This window comes from Mobula birostris, chromosome 3, assembly GCF_030028105.1.
Source record: "Mobula birostris isolate sMobBir1 chromosome 3, sMobBir1.hap1, whole genome shotgun sequence".
In the NCBI taxonomy this organism is placed as follows: domain Eukaryota; kingdom Metazoa; phylum Chordata; class Chondrichthyes; order Myliobatiformes; family Myliobatidae; genus Mobula; species Mobula birostris.
This window is the reverse complement of record NC_092372.1, coordinates 171,792,842-171,807,536: the sequence shown is the minus strand read 5'-3', so window position 1 is coordinate 171,807,536 and position 14,695 is coordinate 171,792,842. Positions and strand designations below refer to the sequence as shown.

Genomic DNA, 14,695 nt, shown 5'->3' with positions numbered 1-14,695 from the left:
CACAGCCTACCAAGCTGAGAAAAATATGTTTTTTCATGCTCTGCTTTCTGACTGTTAGCCAATTCTCAGCTCCAAGTACTTTAACTGTGTTCACCAATCACAATAAGGGATTTTATCAACAAGCTTTTGAAAAGTTAAGTAGATTAGACAAAATCTGCTGAGGCTTAATCAGCCCACATTTAGAGTATTGTGAGCAGTTTGGGCTCCATATCAAAGGAAGAGTATGCTTGCATTTGAGAGGGTCTAGATGATGTTTACAAAAATGATTTCAGAAATGAAAGGATTACCATATGGGAACATTTTATTACTCTGGGCCTGTACTCCCTGAGGTTTAGAACAATGATGAGGGGATCTCATTGAAACCTTATGAATATTGAAATAACTGGATAGAGTGGACATAAAGAAGATGTTTTCAATGGTGAGAAAACATAGGACCAGCAGGCATGGACACAGAACAGAAGGATGTCTCTTTAGAACAGAGATAAAGAATTTCTATAGCCTGAGGATAGTGAATCTGTCGAATTCATTGTCACAGACACCTGTGGGGGCCAAGTCATTGGTTATATTTAAAGGAGGTAGTGATTGATTCTTGATTAATAAGAGTATCAAAGGTTACGGGAAGAAGGTAGTAGAAAGGGGCTGATAGGGAAAGTAAATCAAGCAGTATCAAATGACAGAGCAGACTCAATGGGCTGAATGGCCTAAATCTCCTCCTATATCTTACAGTCTTATAATCTCTCCCCCTTCATATATATTTCCTTTTCAAAAATCCTTGCCAACCTTCCTGTTGCTATTTTCCAAATGTTCTATAATTAGAGCTTTTGTTGTTGATGACAGCATTTTCCTACTATTAGTGTTAGGCTGATAGGTTTGTAATTCCCTCTTTTTTCTCCCATAAAGGTTACCTTCCAATCTGTCAGAGCAGTCCAGAACCTATCATACTATTGAGTAGGGAGTTCCAAGATTTAGATACAACAACAATGAAAGTCTGGCAATATATTTCCAAGCCAGGGCAGTGCAAAGTTGTAAATGATCCTGGAGGTAATGATACTCTTATCTGAATGGTGTTCCTGTATTTCTTGATGAAAGAAGCCATGAGTTTGGGATGTAGTGTAAAGTAAGGCAGATGATTAAAATTGGTGTACATTGTAAATGGTACATACTACATCTGGATGTGTTTAATTGGGCACAGTAATTAAGATTGGCATGGTTTTGTCTTGTACATACCCGGCTTTGTGAGAGTTCTTTCAGCCATCCAGCAAAATGGAGAGGATTCTGTCACACTCCAGATTTATGCTTTATGGATGGTGGACAGGTGTCAAGAGTAATCCAATTCAGGTTACGGTAAGTGATGGTAAATGGTGAATCCCCACCCACCTCCATACTCGGGGAATGCTGGTAGTGGAAATTTACTGATGATAATGCCATTGAATGTCAAGTGTAGGTTGCTTAGATTCTCTTAGGTTGAACATGTTCTTTGTTTGGCATTTATTTAACAGGAATGTTATTATTAATCACAATTTCATATAACATTTTCTACTTGCACATGCCAAACTTACACTCCATGCTGCGCACTCACCTAGGTGAATTCTGAACACACATTCTCTATGGAAATTGTACACAGATAATATATGAAAATATTCTAATTTCTAGAAGTGTACTTACATCACTGAATGGAATTTTATTGCTACTCATCTCATCTTTCCATATCTGAAACAAAATGTTCCTGTATTCTTGATTAAAAGGGCCAGAGTAAGAGAGGAATCCAGTAGCTAACAGGACATCACCAACTAAATGTATAATCTGGTCCTGGAAAAGTTTACTGCTTTCTGTCCACCGAACCTGAAGAATTAAAGATCAGAGGAAAAAATATTAAATATGCTCAGTGTTGCTTCCTATCCCTAAAATTAGATACATATGGAGCTTCTAAGCTCTTTTCTAATGTTTAACTAATAAATTTGTTTATGTCTACTATCAGCTTTAACACTTGTCTCTTTACCTCAGTGAATGTTAATGCTATGTGATTTTCTGCACATAGGATAGGGCTATAAGAGTTAAGTACCAGTGAATTCTTTATGGTAGATAATTTGTATTTTCATTTTCTTCCCAGTCTATGCCACTGTGCCTATTTAAAATAATACTATGCAAAAAAACCTCACTGATATGCCTAATGTTTGAGAATGATCTTCAAGGATTTGAATAAACTATTGGTGTAAAGTCCAAATATCAACGAAAATTTTCAAAACTTCTGATTCTATGGAAGCTATTGATACCCCATTTTCAATGGCTTAAATTTTAATAGTTTTAATAGTTTTATTTAAAACTATATCGTCCTTCAAACTAAAATTGAACTTTTTTAAAATTTCAGCAGCAACCTTTACAGTTAAGGAATCAAATTTAATTGAATAGTGCATGAATAATTGGAATTAAATTCCAATATGTACTACTTTCTCTTACACAGCCTTCTGAGTTTGGAGTCTCCATTTTACCATACTCGTCAATGAATAAAAAAATGACCCAAAATAAATAACTCCCTTTGGAAAACATAATTTTGCTGATATTGTTTTTTTTTTGACAAAATAAGATGTGTTATGACAACGTTGTCTGAATTAATATCCTAATTATGTTCCAGCTCAAGTTATAGATCAGTAATTTTGTAAACCCCTGGGATTACAAAGATTATGAAATCCTCTTTAAAATTTAAATACCAGTTTGAAGAATTTAATATTATCAGTATTCGCACGATTATATTGCTCTAATTGCTTAATTTTATCTGTGCAGACAATGACTATTTTGAATTTGTTCAGTATACACGAAATATTGTCATTGTGTTTATGACAAATAAAAAGTCACCTTTTCACCACCCAGACCTTCAATGAGGGCAGTGGCATTATTCATTCGCTTCCTACAAGCCTCAGCATCATCAAGTAATGCTTGTTTTTCTGACATTGCAGCATCGTACATGGCCTGTACTTGATCTAGTTCCCGTTGCTTCTCATCCAGTTGTGCTTGGGCATTATTCAGTTCCTCTTGGGCAACAACTAGTTTGGCTTCTTGCAGAGTCAGATTTGCCTTTTTTGCAAATAGACACATTGAAGCAATTAAAAATATGGACGGTGAAATGGATCTAATCTGCTTCCAATAGCATTTCTTTCTAATAGCAAATTAAACAATTAGTCCTTAAAGCAACTACAGTTATAACTTTAAAAGAATTTAAAGCTGCGATTTGGTGAAAACCTCATGAACAGTGAAATTTAATTTTTAATATTGTGCATAAACATTCAGCCCAGAAATTAACCCACATGAAATTAAAACAGCAGGGAAAGAACAAAAGTACAGCAAATTTATGTTTTTGCACACACTCATGAGCATTTAAAGTTCATTTAAAGCATTTAATATGTGAACTGTATAAATTTCAGAAATCTCATTACTTGGAAAATTCCATGAACAATTGTGAATTCCATTTATACTAATTTTTATATGAAAGAACTGAAAGCATTCACTACAACTTTTCATAATTCACAATAACCTAAATAAAAACCATGGGAGTATACTGAATGATATCTATGGTATCACCACATTTAATTATCAAAAACATCCAAGATAAGTTAGGTGATATATTATAGACTCCATGGATCACAAGATGTGCAACCTATTTAATGCATTGAAATTATACCTTCAATGGAAGTACTTCTTTATTAATATCATAGAAGCTTGCCATGGCCTTCGTCCATGAACAGAGGCCCGCAACGTTCCCACATACTTTTTTAGCAGTCTCAAGATTGTAGTCATCCATATCTAGGTATGGTTGCAGCAAATCCACAACCTCTCCAGTGATGCTATCCTGTGCATTAAGAAAAATGTGTTTTTTTTAAGCAAAGGGAATTAATTGATTAAGCAAAGTTTTCCAAAACTTGAAAATGTATCCAAACAGTTGTCATTAGCAATAATATTACCGAACTAGTGTTCTGATTCTCCTCCAAGAGAACTCCAGGGTATATATAGGCATTATATTTCTCCAACTAAAATTATGGACTAGACAACCAAGAAATATCATACACCTAACCTTGTCCACTCAACCACTAATCATCCCAAAGTCTTCAGATCCGGAGACAACTAATTTAACCACTACCATTAACTCAATGCCAAACATTACCCTCAATCCTGGTGCCCTACAAGGTTACATTCTCATCCCTATTCTCACTATTCTCCCTATTCACTCAGAACTGTGTGGCTAAATTCTGCTCCAACTCCATTTATAAGTATGCACCATCAAATGAGGGTGCTATCAAACAAAAACAAGATGGAGTACAGAGAAGAGATAGAGGGTGTAGCAGCATGGTGTCAGTACAACAACCCTTCCCTCAATACCAGCAAAGTGAAGGAGCTTGTCATTGACTTCAGGAAAGGATATACACACACCATTGTTTGTATCTAGGGCTTGAGGTTGAGAAGGTTGAGAGATTCAGATTCCTAGGTATTATATACATAACCAACAATTCCTTTGTCCATATGAATGCTATGGCCAAAGAAAAACATACCAGAGCCTCCACATCCTCAGGTGCTTCACAGTCTGGTATGATAACTGTCTGGTATGGTATCTGTCTGGTACGGTGACTGTCTGGTACGGTGACAGTCTGGTATGGTAACTGGTATGGTGATAGTCTGGTAGGGTAGCTATCTGGTATGGCGACAGTCTGGTACGGTAACTCAAACACGAGGAAATCTGCAGATGCTGGAATTTCAAGCAACACATATAAAAGTAACAGCCTGGTGTGGTGACTGTCTGGTAAGGTGACAGTCTGGTACGGTAACTGTCTGGTAGGGTAACTGTCTGGTACGGTAACTCAAACACAAGGAAATCTGCAGATGCTGGAATTTCAAGCAACACACATAAAAGTAACAGCCTGGTGTGGTAACCGTCTGGTACGGTAACAGTCTGGTACGGTAACAGTCTGGTATGGTAACAGTCTGGTACGGTAACTGTCTGGTATGGTGACAGTCTGGTATGGTAACTGTCTGGTGCGGTAACTGTCTGGTGCGGTAACTGTCTGGTTCGGTAACTGTCTGGTGTGGTAACTGCTTTGATCAAATCCACAAGAAATTGAAGAGAATTGTGAACAAAACCTGGTCCATCATGCAAACCACTCTCCCCTCTGTACTTGCCACTGTTTGATAAAGCAGTCAACATAATCAAGAACCCCTCCCACCCTACTCATTGTCCCTTCCCTCCTCTTCCATCAGGTAGAAAACATGAAAGCTTAGAACATACTACCAGACACAAGGACAGCTCCTATCCACAGTTTTCACACTACTGAATGAAAATCTCATGTAGTGAAAGAAAAACTCCTAAGCAACCTTGTTGTAGCCCGTGAACTTTATTTGTCTACCTGCACTGCACTTCTCCAGTAACTGCAGCATAATATTCTGCATACCCTTATCTTTTCACTACCTTAATGCATGATGTGATCTAACTGGATGCCATAGAAAACAAAAGCTTTTGACTATATATCAGTGCACGTGACAATAATAAATCAATACCAACAACAAGATTGTCGCTCAAGTGACCCCACGTCTCCTTCCTGAAAACAAACTCCAGGTAATCAGTTCACGTATCAGTACAATAATTATTAAAATATCTAGTCCCACAAATGTGGCCCTATCCTCTGGTCCAACCAAAACCAGTTATAGAAACATAGAAACATAGAAAACCTACAGCACAATACAAGCCCTTTGGCCCACAAAGCTGTGCCGAACATGTTCTTACCTTAGAAATTACCCATAGCCCTCTATTTTTCTGAGCTCCATGTACCTGTCCAGGAGTCTCTTAAAAGACCCTATCATATCCACCTCCACCACTGTCGCCGGCAGCCCATTCCACACACGCACCACTCTCTGTGTAAAAAACTTATCCTTGACATCTCCTCTGTACCTACATCCAAGCACCTTAAAACTGCGCCCTCTCATGCTAGCCATCTCAGCTCTGGGAAAAAGCCTCTGACTATCCACATGATCAATGCTTCTCATCATCTTATACACCTCTGTCAGGTCACCTCTCATCCTCCGTTGCTCCAAGGAAAAAAGGCCGATTTCACTCAACCTATTCTCATAAAGCATGCTCCCCAGTCCAAGCAAGATCCTTGTAAATCTCCCCTGCACCCTTTCTATGGTTTCCACATCCTTCCATTAGTGAGTCGACAAGAACTGAGCATAGTACTCCAAGTCCAGTTTGACCAGGGTCCTACATAGCTGCAACATTACCTCACAGCTCCAAAACCCAATCCCACGATTGATGAAGGCCAATGCACTATATGCTTTCTTAATCACAGAGTCAACCAGCGCAGCAGCTTTGAGTGTCCTATGGACTTGGACCCCAAGATCCCTCTGATCCTCCACACTGCCAAGAGTCTTACCATTAATACTATATTCTGCCATCATATTTGACCTACCAAAATGAATTTTGCAACCTATCAATGTCCTGCTGTAACCTCTGACAGCCCTCCACACTATCCAGAACATGTCCAATCTTTGTGCCATCAGCAAATTTACTAACCCATCCCTCCACTTCTTCATCCAGATCATTTATAAAAATTACGAAGAGAAGGGGTTCCAGGTCCCTGAGGCACACCACTGGTGACCGACCACCATGCAGAATATGACCCGTCTACAACCACTCTTTGCCTTCTGTGGGCAAGCCAGTTCTGGGTCCACAAAGCAATGTCCCCTTTGATCCCATGCCTCCTTACCAGCCAATAAACTGGTCCTGGATTTATTTTCCATCTGGCATAGTTTGCATTCTGTTGTTTGATGGTTTGTGATTTTTGTATTGCTATATTTATGCTCTATTCTTGGTTGATGCAGCTGTAATGAAACCCAATTTCCCTCGGGATCAATAAAGTATATCAATCTATCTATCTACTTTCTCAATAAGCCTTGCAAATACCTTGGTACCTTGTCAAATGCCTTGCCAAACTGCTCTACCTTCATCAATGTGTTTAGTCACATCCTCAAAAAATTCTATCAGGCTCGTAAGGCATAACCTGCCTTTCACAAAGCCAGAAGTTGATTCAGTGGGGACTGTGAAAGAGGTGACACCAGGTTTTACTGAACTACAAGTGGTGACACCTTTCTCGTGCCAAGAAATGAATACAAAGCTGATAACATAAGTTCCTTTGAAAAGCTCAAAGAAATTAAAAATACCTTCGTATAGACACATCAAAATCATAACAGCTCTTCAATTTTTCTATATATTTGTACCGGTGAATAAGATTAGGCCTAAATTTGTTGAAAACTTGCAAATCCATGAAAATCATTGTGATGCACTATGGCATAGATGTGCAACCTTTGTCTGCTTCACTGAAAGCGTCATTGAAATTAGGATCAACTATCATAACTCTCCATTAAAGTCAATGAAGTAATCCACTTGGTTTAATTAGTACCACATACAGCATTTCAAAATGTGCTGGATGGTACAGTTTAAGTATTTTGTTGTCTGAGTTGATCTTGTTCCAGGAATTCTCATTGAATCCCCAGACTCAATCAAATAATCAAATGTGTTTTGATATCCTAATTTTCCCCTACCATATTACTTTCTATTAATATTCTCTGAGCTTCTGGATTGCAATCAGCAATTAAATACAGCAACAGATCACATACAGTTCAGAACACATCCCGGCGAGCAACACCGTCCAGCAACCCACCTATTTAATCATAGCCTAATCAAAAGACAATTTACAATGACTAATCATCCTACTAACCCGTACATCTTTGGACTGTGGGAGGAAACCAGAGAATCTGGAGGAAATCCATGTGACCATTTTTCTTACTATGCCGGATTTGAACTCCAGACTATGACACCTGAACTGTAATTGCATTGCATTAACCGCTACATTAAAGTACCAGGAAGTAATAATAGAAATGATAAATTTTAGAAAGCACTATGTACTATGCTCTTAGATTAACACTACTTAGGACAGGAGGAGGAAGAGGAATAACACACATCAAAAATTATACAGATAAAACTTCTAAAATATATCTTCATCAACAAAAACAAGATTCTATACTCTACACAAGAATATGCAATTCTGATAATAAGTACAAACCACTAAACATTAATGAAAGCACAACCCAGAAAAATGAAGAAATTATCACTATAGAAGAAAAATGATAACCAGTTAACATAGAACATAGAATAGTACAGCATAGTACAGGCCCTTCGGCCCACAATGTTGTGCCGACCCTCAAACCCTGCCTCCCATATAACCCCCCACCTTAAATTCCTCCATATACCTGTCTAGTAGTCTCTTAAACTTCACTAGTGTATCTGCCTCCACCACTGACTCAGGCAGTGTATTCCACTCACCAACCACTCTCTGAGTAAAAAACCTTCCTCTAATATCCCCCTTGAACTTCCCACCCCTTACCTTAAAGCCAGGTCCTCGTGTATTGAGCAGTGGTGCCCTGGGGAAGAGGCACTGGTTATCCACTCTATCTATTCCTCTAATTATCTTGTACACCTCTATCATGTCTCCTCTCATCCTCCTTCTCTCCAAAGAGTAAAGCCCTAGCTCCCTTAATCTCTGATCATAATGCATACTTTCTAAACCAGGCAGCATCCTGGTAAATCTCCTCTGTACCCTTTCCAATGCTTCCACATCCTTCCTATAGTGAGGTGACCAGAACTGGACACAGTACTCCAAGTGTGGCCTAACCAGAGTTTTATAGAGCTGCATCATTACATCGCGACTCTTAAACTCTATCCCTCGACTATGAAAGCTAACACGCCATAAGCTTTCTTAACTACCCTATCCACCTGTGAGGCAACTTACAGGGATCTGTGGACATGTACCCCCAGATCCCTCTGCTCCTCCACACTACCAAGTATCCTGCCATTTACTTTGTACTCTGCCTTGGAGTTTGTCCTTCCAAAGTGTACCACCTCACACTTCTCCGGGTTGAACTCCATCTGCCACTTCTCAGCCCACTTCTGCATCCTATCAATGTCTCTCTGCAATCTTTGACAATCCTCTACACTATCTACACCACCAACCTTTGTGTCATCTGCAAACTTGCCAACCCACCCTTCTACCCCCACATCCAGTTAAAAGCATGACCCACATTGGAAGACATCCCCACAATTTGAGCAGACTAGATTTTGACAGGGAAACATTAAATGCACTACCTTATTTTCCATTTTTCTATTTATTATTTATAATCTAAATTTTTAATATTTACTAATTTTTACTATGTTTAATATTTTTAATATTTAATATTTGTAATCCAGGGAGTGGGAAGCGCAGAATCAAATATCGTTGTGATGATTGTACGTTCTAGTATCAATTGTTTGGCGACAACAAAGTATCAGTGTAAATGCCTGGCTCAGAGATGGAGACCTCTTTCCAAAAACAGGGGTTCCTTATGGCCAACGGGACCAGATGGTTAACACAAAAAAAGATCAAAAATTCATAATAATAGCCAAACAAATTCAAGATGATAAATGCAGAAATTCCAAGAGAAACCAGAAACAATCCAAAAGGATTTAACGGCTGCAGGATTACAGGATCCTGCAGCCGTTAAACTCAATCCGATTACTTACACAGGTGCAATCAAGTGGCAAACATCATTCATCAAAATCTTGCTTTAAAATTCAAACTCATGAAAGACACCATACTTTACTATAAATAATAGCCTCATCTAGTTTTAGAGTCAGAGTCCTACAAATTATATTATGACCAATCCATTATTAAATAGTGCAATCCATAATAACTGCCTGGATATATTATAGGATAAACAAGCAAGAACAACTTTCTTAATAGATATAACCATTCCAAACACACATAACATGCAAAAATCAACAAATGAAAAACACCAGAAATATGCTGAATAAAAGAGGAAATTAAAAGACTATGGAACATGAAAAGAGTATATAGTAATATCTATAACTGGTATGGCCAAGTGGCTAGGGCATTGGACTAGCGATCTGAAGGTCGTGAGTTCAAGCCTCAGCCAGGGCAGCATGTATGTCCTTGAGCAAGGCACTTAACCACACAATGCTCCAGTCTGCCCAGCTGAGAATGGGTACCGGCAAAAAAAATGCTGGGGGTTAACCTCGCGATAGACTGGCATCCTATCCGGGGGTGGGTGGGGGGGTAGTCTCATACTCTCAGTTGCTTCACGCCATGGAAAGTGGCTTAAGCACTGGCCTGATGGGTGACAAGGCTCGTGACAGACTTTAATCTTTAATATAACTGGTATCGTTGCAAAGTCATTATATAATAGCATTAATCAATTAGGCCTAAATAGCAATATTTATGTAAATCTCAGAAAGCCACAATACTAAACACCACTAGAATAGTCCGAGCACTCCTAGCAATTGAGAAATCAGTGTGTTTGGCTGTACCCGTGCCTCAGGTTTTACCAGCTTGAGCTGGTAAATAAAAATAAAAGTGCAACAATAATAATTAGGCCCACACAGCAATATTTATATAAATCTCCACAAAGCCACAATACTAAACACTACTAGTATATAACCCAAAAGTTCCTAACAATTGAGAAGTGAGTGTGTTTGGCTATGCCCATACCTCAGGTTTTACCAGCTTGAACTAAGAAAAAATAATAATTAATATTATTATGACTACTGATACATTCTTCCTTCTTCACCCACCACTCTCTATTCCATGGCACCTTCCTTTTCAACCAGAGGAGACACAACACTTGTCCATTCACCTTTTGCCTTCCCACTATTTAGGGTCCCAAGCAATCTTTCCAAGTGAAGCAGCAATTCACTTGCACTCCTTCCAATCGAGTGTACAGATTCAGTATTGACAACATGACTTGGTCTATAATGGAAAAACTAAATGCAGATAGTGTAATCACGCGCAGTGGTGATCCTGAGCTTCCTGTTGCATGCCACTTTAATTATCAGTCCTGATCTCTTTCCTTCCAACCTGTCTGTCTGCGACCTCCTCCTCTGGCATAGTGGGGTCCAATATAAACTAGAAAAAATCATTTTAAGTCCTCCATCTAGGTAATTCGCAGCCTTCTAGAGTGAAAAATGAATCTTCTAACTTCAGGTAAAACTGCTTGCACCTCAATTCTCATTATCATGTTCATGTGCCTTTCTCATCCTATTTCTTTTAAATGCCTTGCTAACCTTCAGTACTCTCAGTCCAAAACGTCAACTATCTATTCATTGATACGATTGCTGCCTGACCTTCTGAGTTATTCCAGCATTTTGTGTGTGTTGCTTTGGATTTCCAGCTACAGGCCTTCTCACTTTCCTTATCACTTAACCTGTTTCTATACCCAATTGGTCTTTTATCTTGCACCACACGCTCCCCCCAGCTCTGCTTTGAAAACTGCAAACCTTTAATTTTTTTCTCTAGCTATAAGGAAAGGTCATTGATCAGAAATGTGGAGTAATATCTTTTTCCATAGATGCTGGCCTAGTTCTTTGGCATTTCTGCCTCAGATTCCAGCATGCGCAGTGTTACTTGTTCTCCATTTCCCCTTCTTCCTGCAGTTCCTTCAGCATTAGTGTCAGGTGCTTGACCCACTGTTGATACTTCTACCAAGATCTCTGGTGCATGATATGAAAACCTTAGTTGATGTTCTTTTTATATGTTCAGCTTTTCTTAACTGCTTTAAAACACATATTTATTTATAAAGGTTTCCCATCAATTCTTGTGCACATATTTTACCACTATTTTAAGAAACGTAAGTGACCTCTAAGAATTACCAGTCCCCGATGATGTCAGTCCCATGTAGCCCATGAATAATAAAGATGGTACAGGCTGCATGCAGCTGTCAAACTAAACAACAGGCATTGTCAGCTGTTGACAACAGAATGTTGCATGTGATGATCAACATGTTAATCATGTAATGTCTGAAGCCAATTTACTCTCCACCATCTCTGTTAGCTAAGCCATCATTCCATTCTGTGTTTCTTCTTGGATATATATTTGATGCATCCTGAACTTATAACGTGCGTTTGCAGTGCATTCTAATTATTTCACCAGCAAATTTTGATATGATTATTTCTCTAAAAGGTAAATGTTTCACCCATCATCATTCTAGCAAATATATTATAGTGCTAGGGAGATAAGAATATTTGATAGCATTTGTCTGAATAAGGAAAAGCCATTAAAAAGAGAAAAAAAACTCAAAAATATATACAGTGAAAGTCAAAACAGAGCATTCAGTATTCCATTGTATGCTAATTTTTTTCAGATTCAGCAACACTGAGGATTTAGCATGATTGCACGACATATGTTTGTGATATTAAACCCGATTCTGATTACTGTAGCTCAAATTAATGATTTAATTTTTACATTTATTCTGATGAGCATTACTCAATTTCAACAGAACAATCATATAACAGCATGCAAAATGATTGCTATGTAATGAAATTATTTCAAGGTAGAGTAAAATTTGTATAAGTAATAGGCAGAACTACTGTGTATAATTTTTGGAACCAGATGACACAGTACAAGCGATTAGAATTAGCAGTGCTAAGGAGCTTGGCTCCAGGTATTTCAAAATAAAAGTTAGAATATCAGAACTTACAGGTCCCCATTGTTGATTAAAAACTAAATGATAACATTTTGGTGTCAAATTGCCTGATACCTTTGAACAGCAATGCAAAGAATCACAATTTCATATTGATAAGTGCCCCTTGTTCATTAACAGGAAAAGGAAGTGAAAATAAGGAATCCAGTTTTGGAAATCTGTAGAGAAAACTGGAATCATGTAGGCAACTGATTCCAGGTCTCCCCACTGCAGTTAGGGTATGGTTCAGGGAATACAGATTATATAAAAGTGATCACATAAAAAAACCAGGGTCAAACATTTAAATAAATGTAATAATTTACAAATGGAAACAGTAAATACTCACAAGAAGACAGCAATTATTGCTTATTACCTTTGCAAATGTCAGCAACATGTTAAGAAACGAAGCGTTGTTCATCAACTTTGAAGCTTCACCCCAGGAAGGTTTCACACATGGTCGATCTGGATCCACAGTGACAAGATCTACTTTTCTTTGGAAAAGAAGCAGCACACAGTCCATGATTCGCATGATCAAGTGAGGTGGCTTGCCTAATTTGCGCACTGTGGCAATATCAGCTGGTTTAATAGTCTGTAAATATTTTAAACAGAATTAATAATAACTTCTGACAATTTTTAATATTTGAGAAAAAAAGATTCCAAAAGAATACTGCAGATGCTAGAAATCCAAAATGAAAGGAATTGTTAACACTCAACAGGCCAGGCAACATCTGTGAAAAGAAAATAACAAAGTTGTAGGGACGGCAAGAGTAGGGAAGGATAGAAAGAAAGGGAATATTTCTGATTGAAACAGGGTTGCTCTGGTGATAAACTGCAAACTGCAGTCATAATTTTCTGCTTACTGTGTAGACAGTCACAGTCTGAATGAAAGTTTAAAGTAAATTTATTATTAAAGTACATATATATCACCATATGCTACCCTAAGATTCATTTTATTTCAGGCATTCACAGTAGAACAAACAAATACAATGGGATCAATGAAAGACTACAAACAAACAAAAACTGACAAACAATCAACTAAATAAATAAAGAACACGAGTTGTAGAGTCCTGTAAAGTAAATCCATAGGTTGTGGATTCGGTTCAGGTGAGTGAAGTTATCCACGCGAGTTCAGAAGCTTGATAGTTGTAGGGTAATAATTGTTGTTGAACCTGGTGGTGTGAGACCTACGTCTCCAGTATCTCCTTCCTGATGGCAGCTGCAAAAAGACAGCATGGCCTGAATGTTGTAAATAGTCTCTAAACAGTATACCTGACTTGCACTCATAATGAGTAGAGAACCCAGGTCCCCTTTGTTACATTATATTCTCCCATCATGTAATGGGATCACAAGAGCAGTTTGATGAATAGCCAAAGTATCAATTACGTAAATATCACAAATAGGAGAAAACTGACAGAAGACCTACCGGCATAATGAAGTAATGAAAGAACAAAAGAAAATCTTAGGAACTGAAATCTGAGCTATTTATGGGAATACAAATAGTCACTTCTTGGTGTTGTGAAATGCTAACAATTTTCTGAATACATATTGATTTGCTCATTTTGAATGACTGAATTATACTATTGAAGAATTAACTTACACCACATTGCACTTGTTATATTAATATTATCAGGTCTTAAATTACTGATCTTTTAACAAAATTCCTAATAGCTATTTTAGCTATGAAAATTATTAGTGATATCAATGAATATGAAGCTGCTACTGAGATCTACAATGACCAAGTGGTAATTCTGATAATCAAATTGTTGAGGTATGATTTCCTTCCCAGCAAAATACTTCTCCATTATTAGTTAAACAATATATCACACCTGACATATAGCTTCAGTTACCAGGACGTCCACCTTAGCATAGCTCAGGCATTGTATTTGCCCCCACCCAGTCTGGGGTAGATCTCAGGTGTCCTGCTGGAGAAATCAAGGTTTAGTCTTGCTGCCATGTATTTGCCCATGACCAGCGTCAAGGCACAGATGACAAATCCTGAAACTCCAACGCACCTCTCCAAGATGGCCTATGATGTGCTATTGTTAAGTGCCTTTTCAAATAACTCTAAATGTTTATTATAATTTGAGAATATAAAATACATTTATAATTTTAATTGAAAATCATTTAGATTATTAAGAAGTTCAAGAAC

General features: G+C 37.9%; 1 protein-coding gene across 2 annotated transcripts in view; it reads right to left on the bottom strand.

The window, feature by feature from the left end:
• dnah5l (dynein, axonemal, heavy chain 5 like) overlaps positions 1-14,695 on the bottom strand; it is a 297,168-nt gene that overhangs the window by 128,706 nt on the left and 153,767 nt on the right. For both annotated transcript variants that reach the window (XM_072253688.1, XM_072253689.1), the window contains exons 58-61: positions 12,920-13,135; positions 3,677-3,844; positions 2,854-3,072; positions 1,666-1,842 (exon numbers count right to left, since the gene is read on the bottom strand). In XM_072253688.1, coding sequence (XP_072109789.1) covers positions 1,666-1,842; positions 2,854-3,072; positions 3,677-3,844; positions 12,920-13,135 — 780 coding nt within the window. The remainder of the gene's footprint in view (positions 1-1,665; positions 1,843-2,853; positions 3,073-3,676; positions 3,845-12,919; positions 13,136-14,695) is intronic.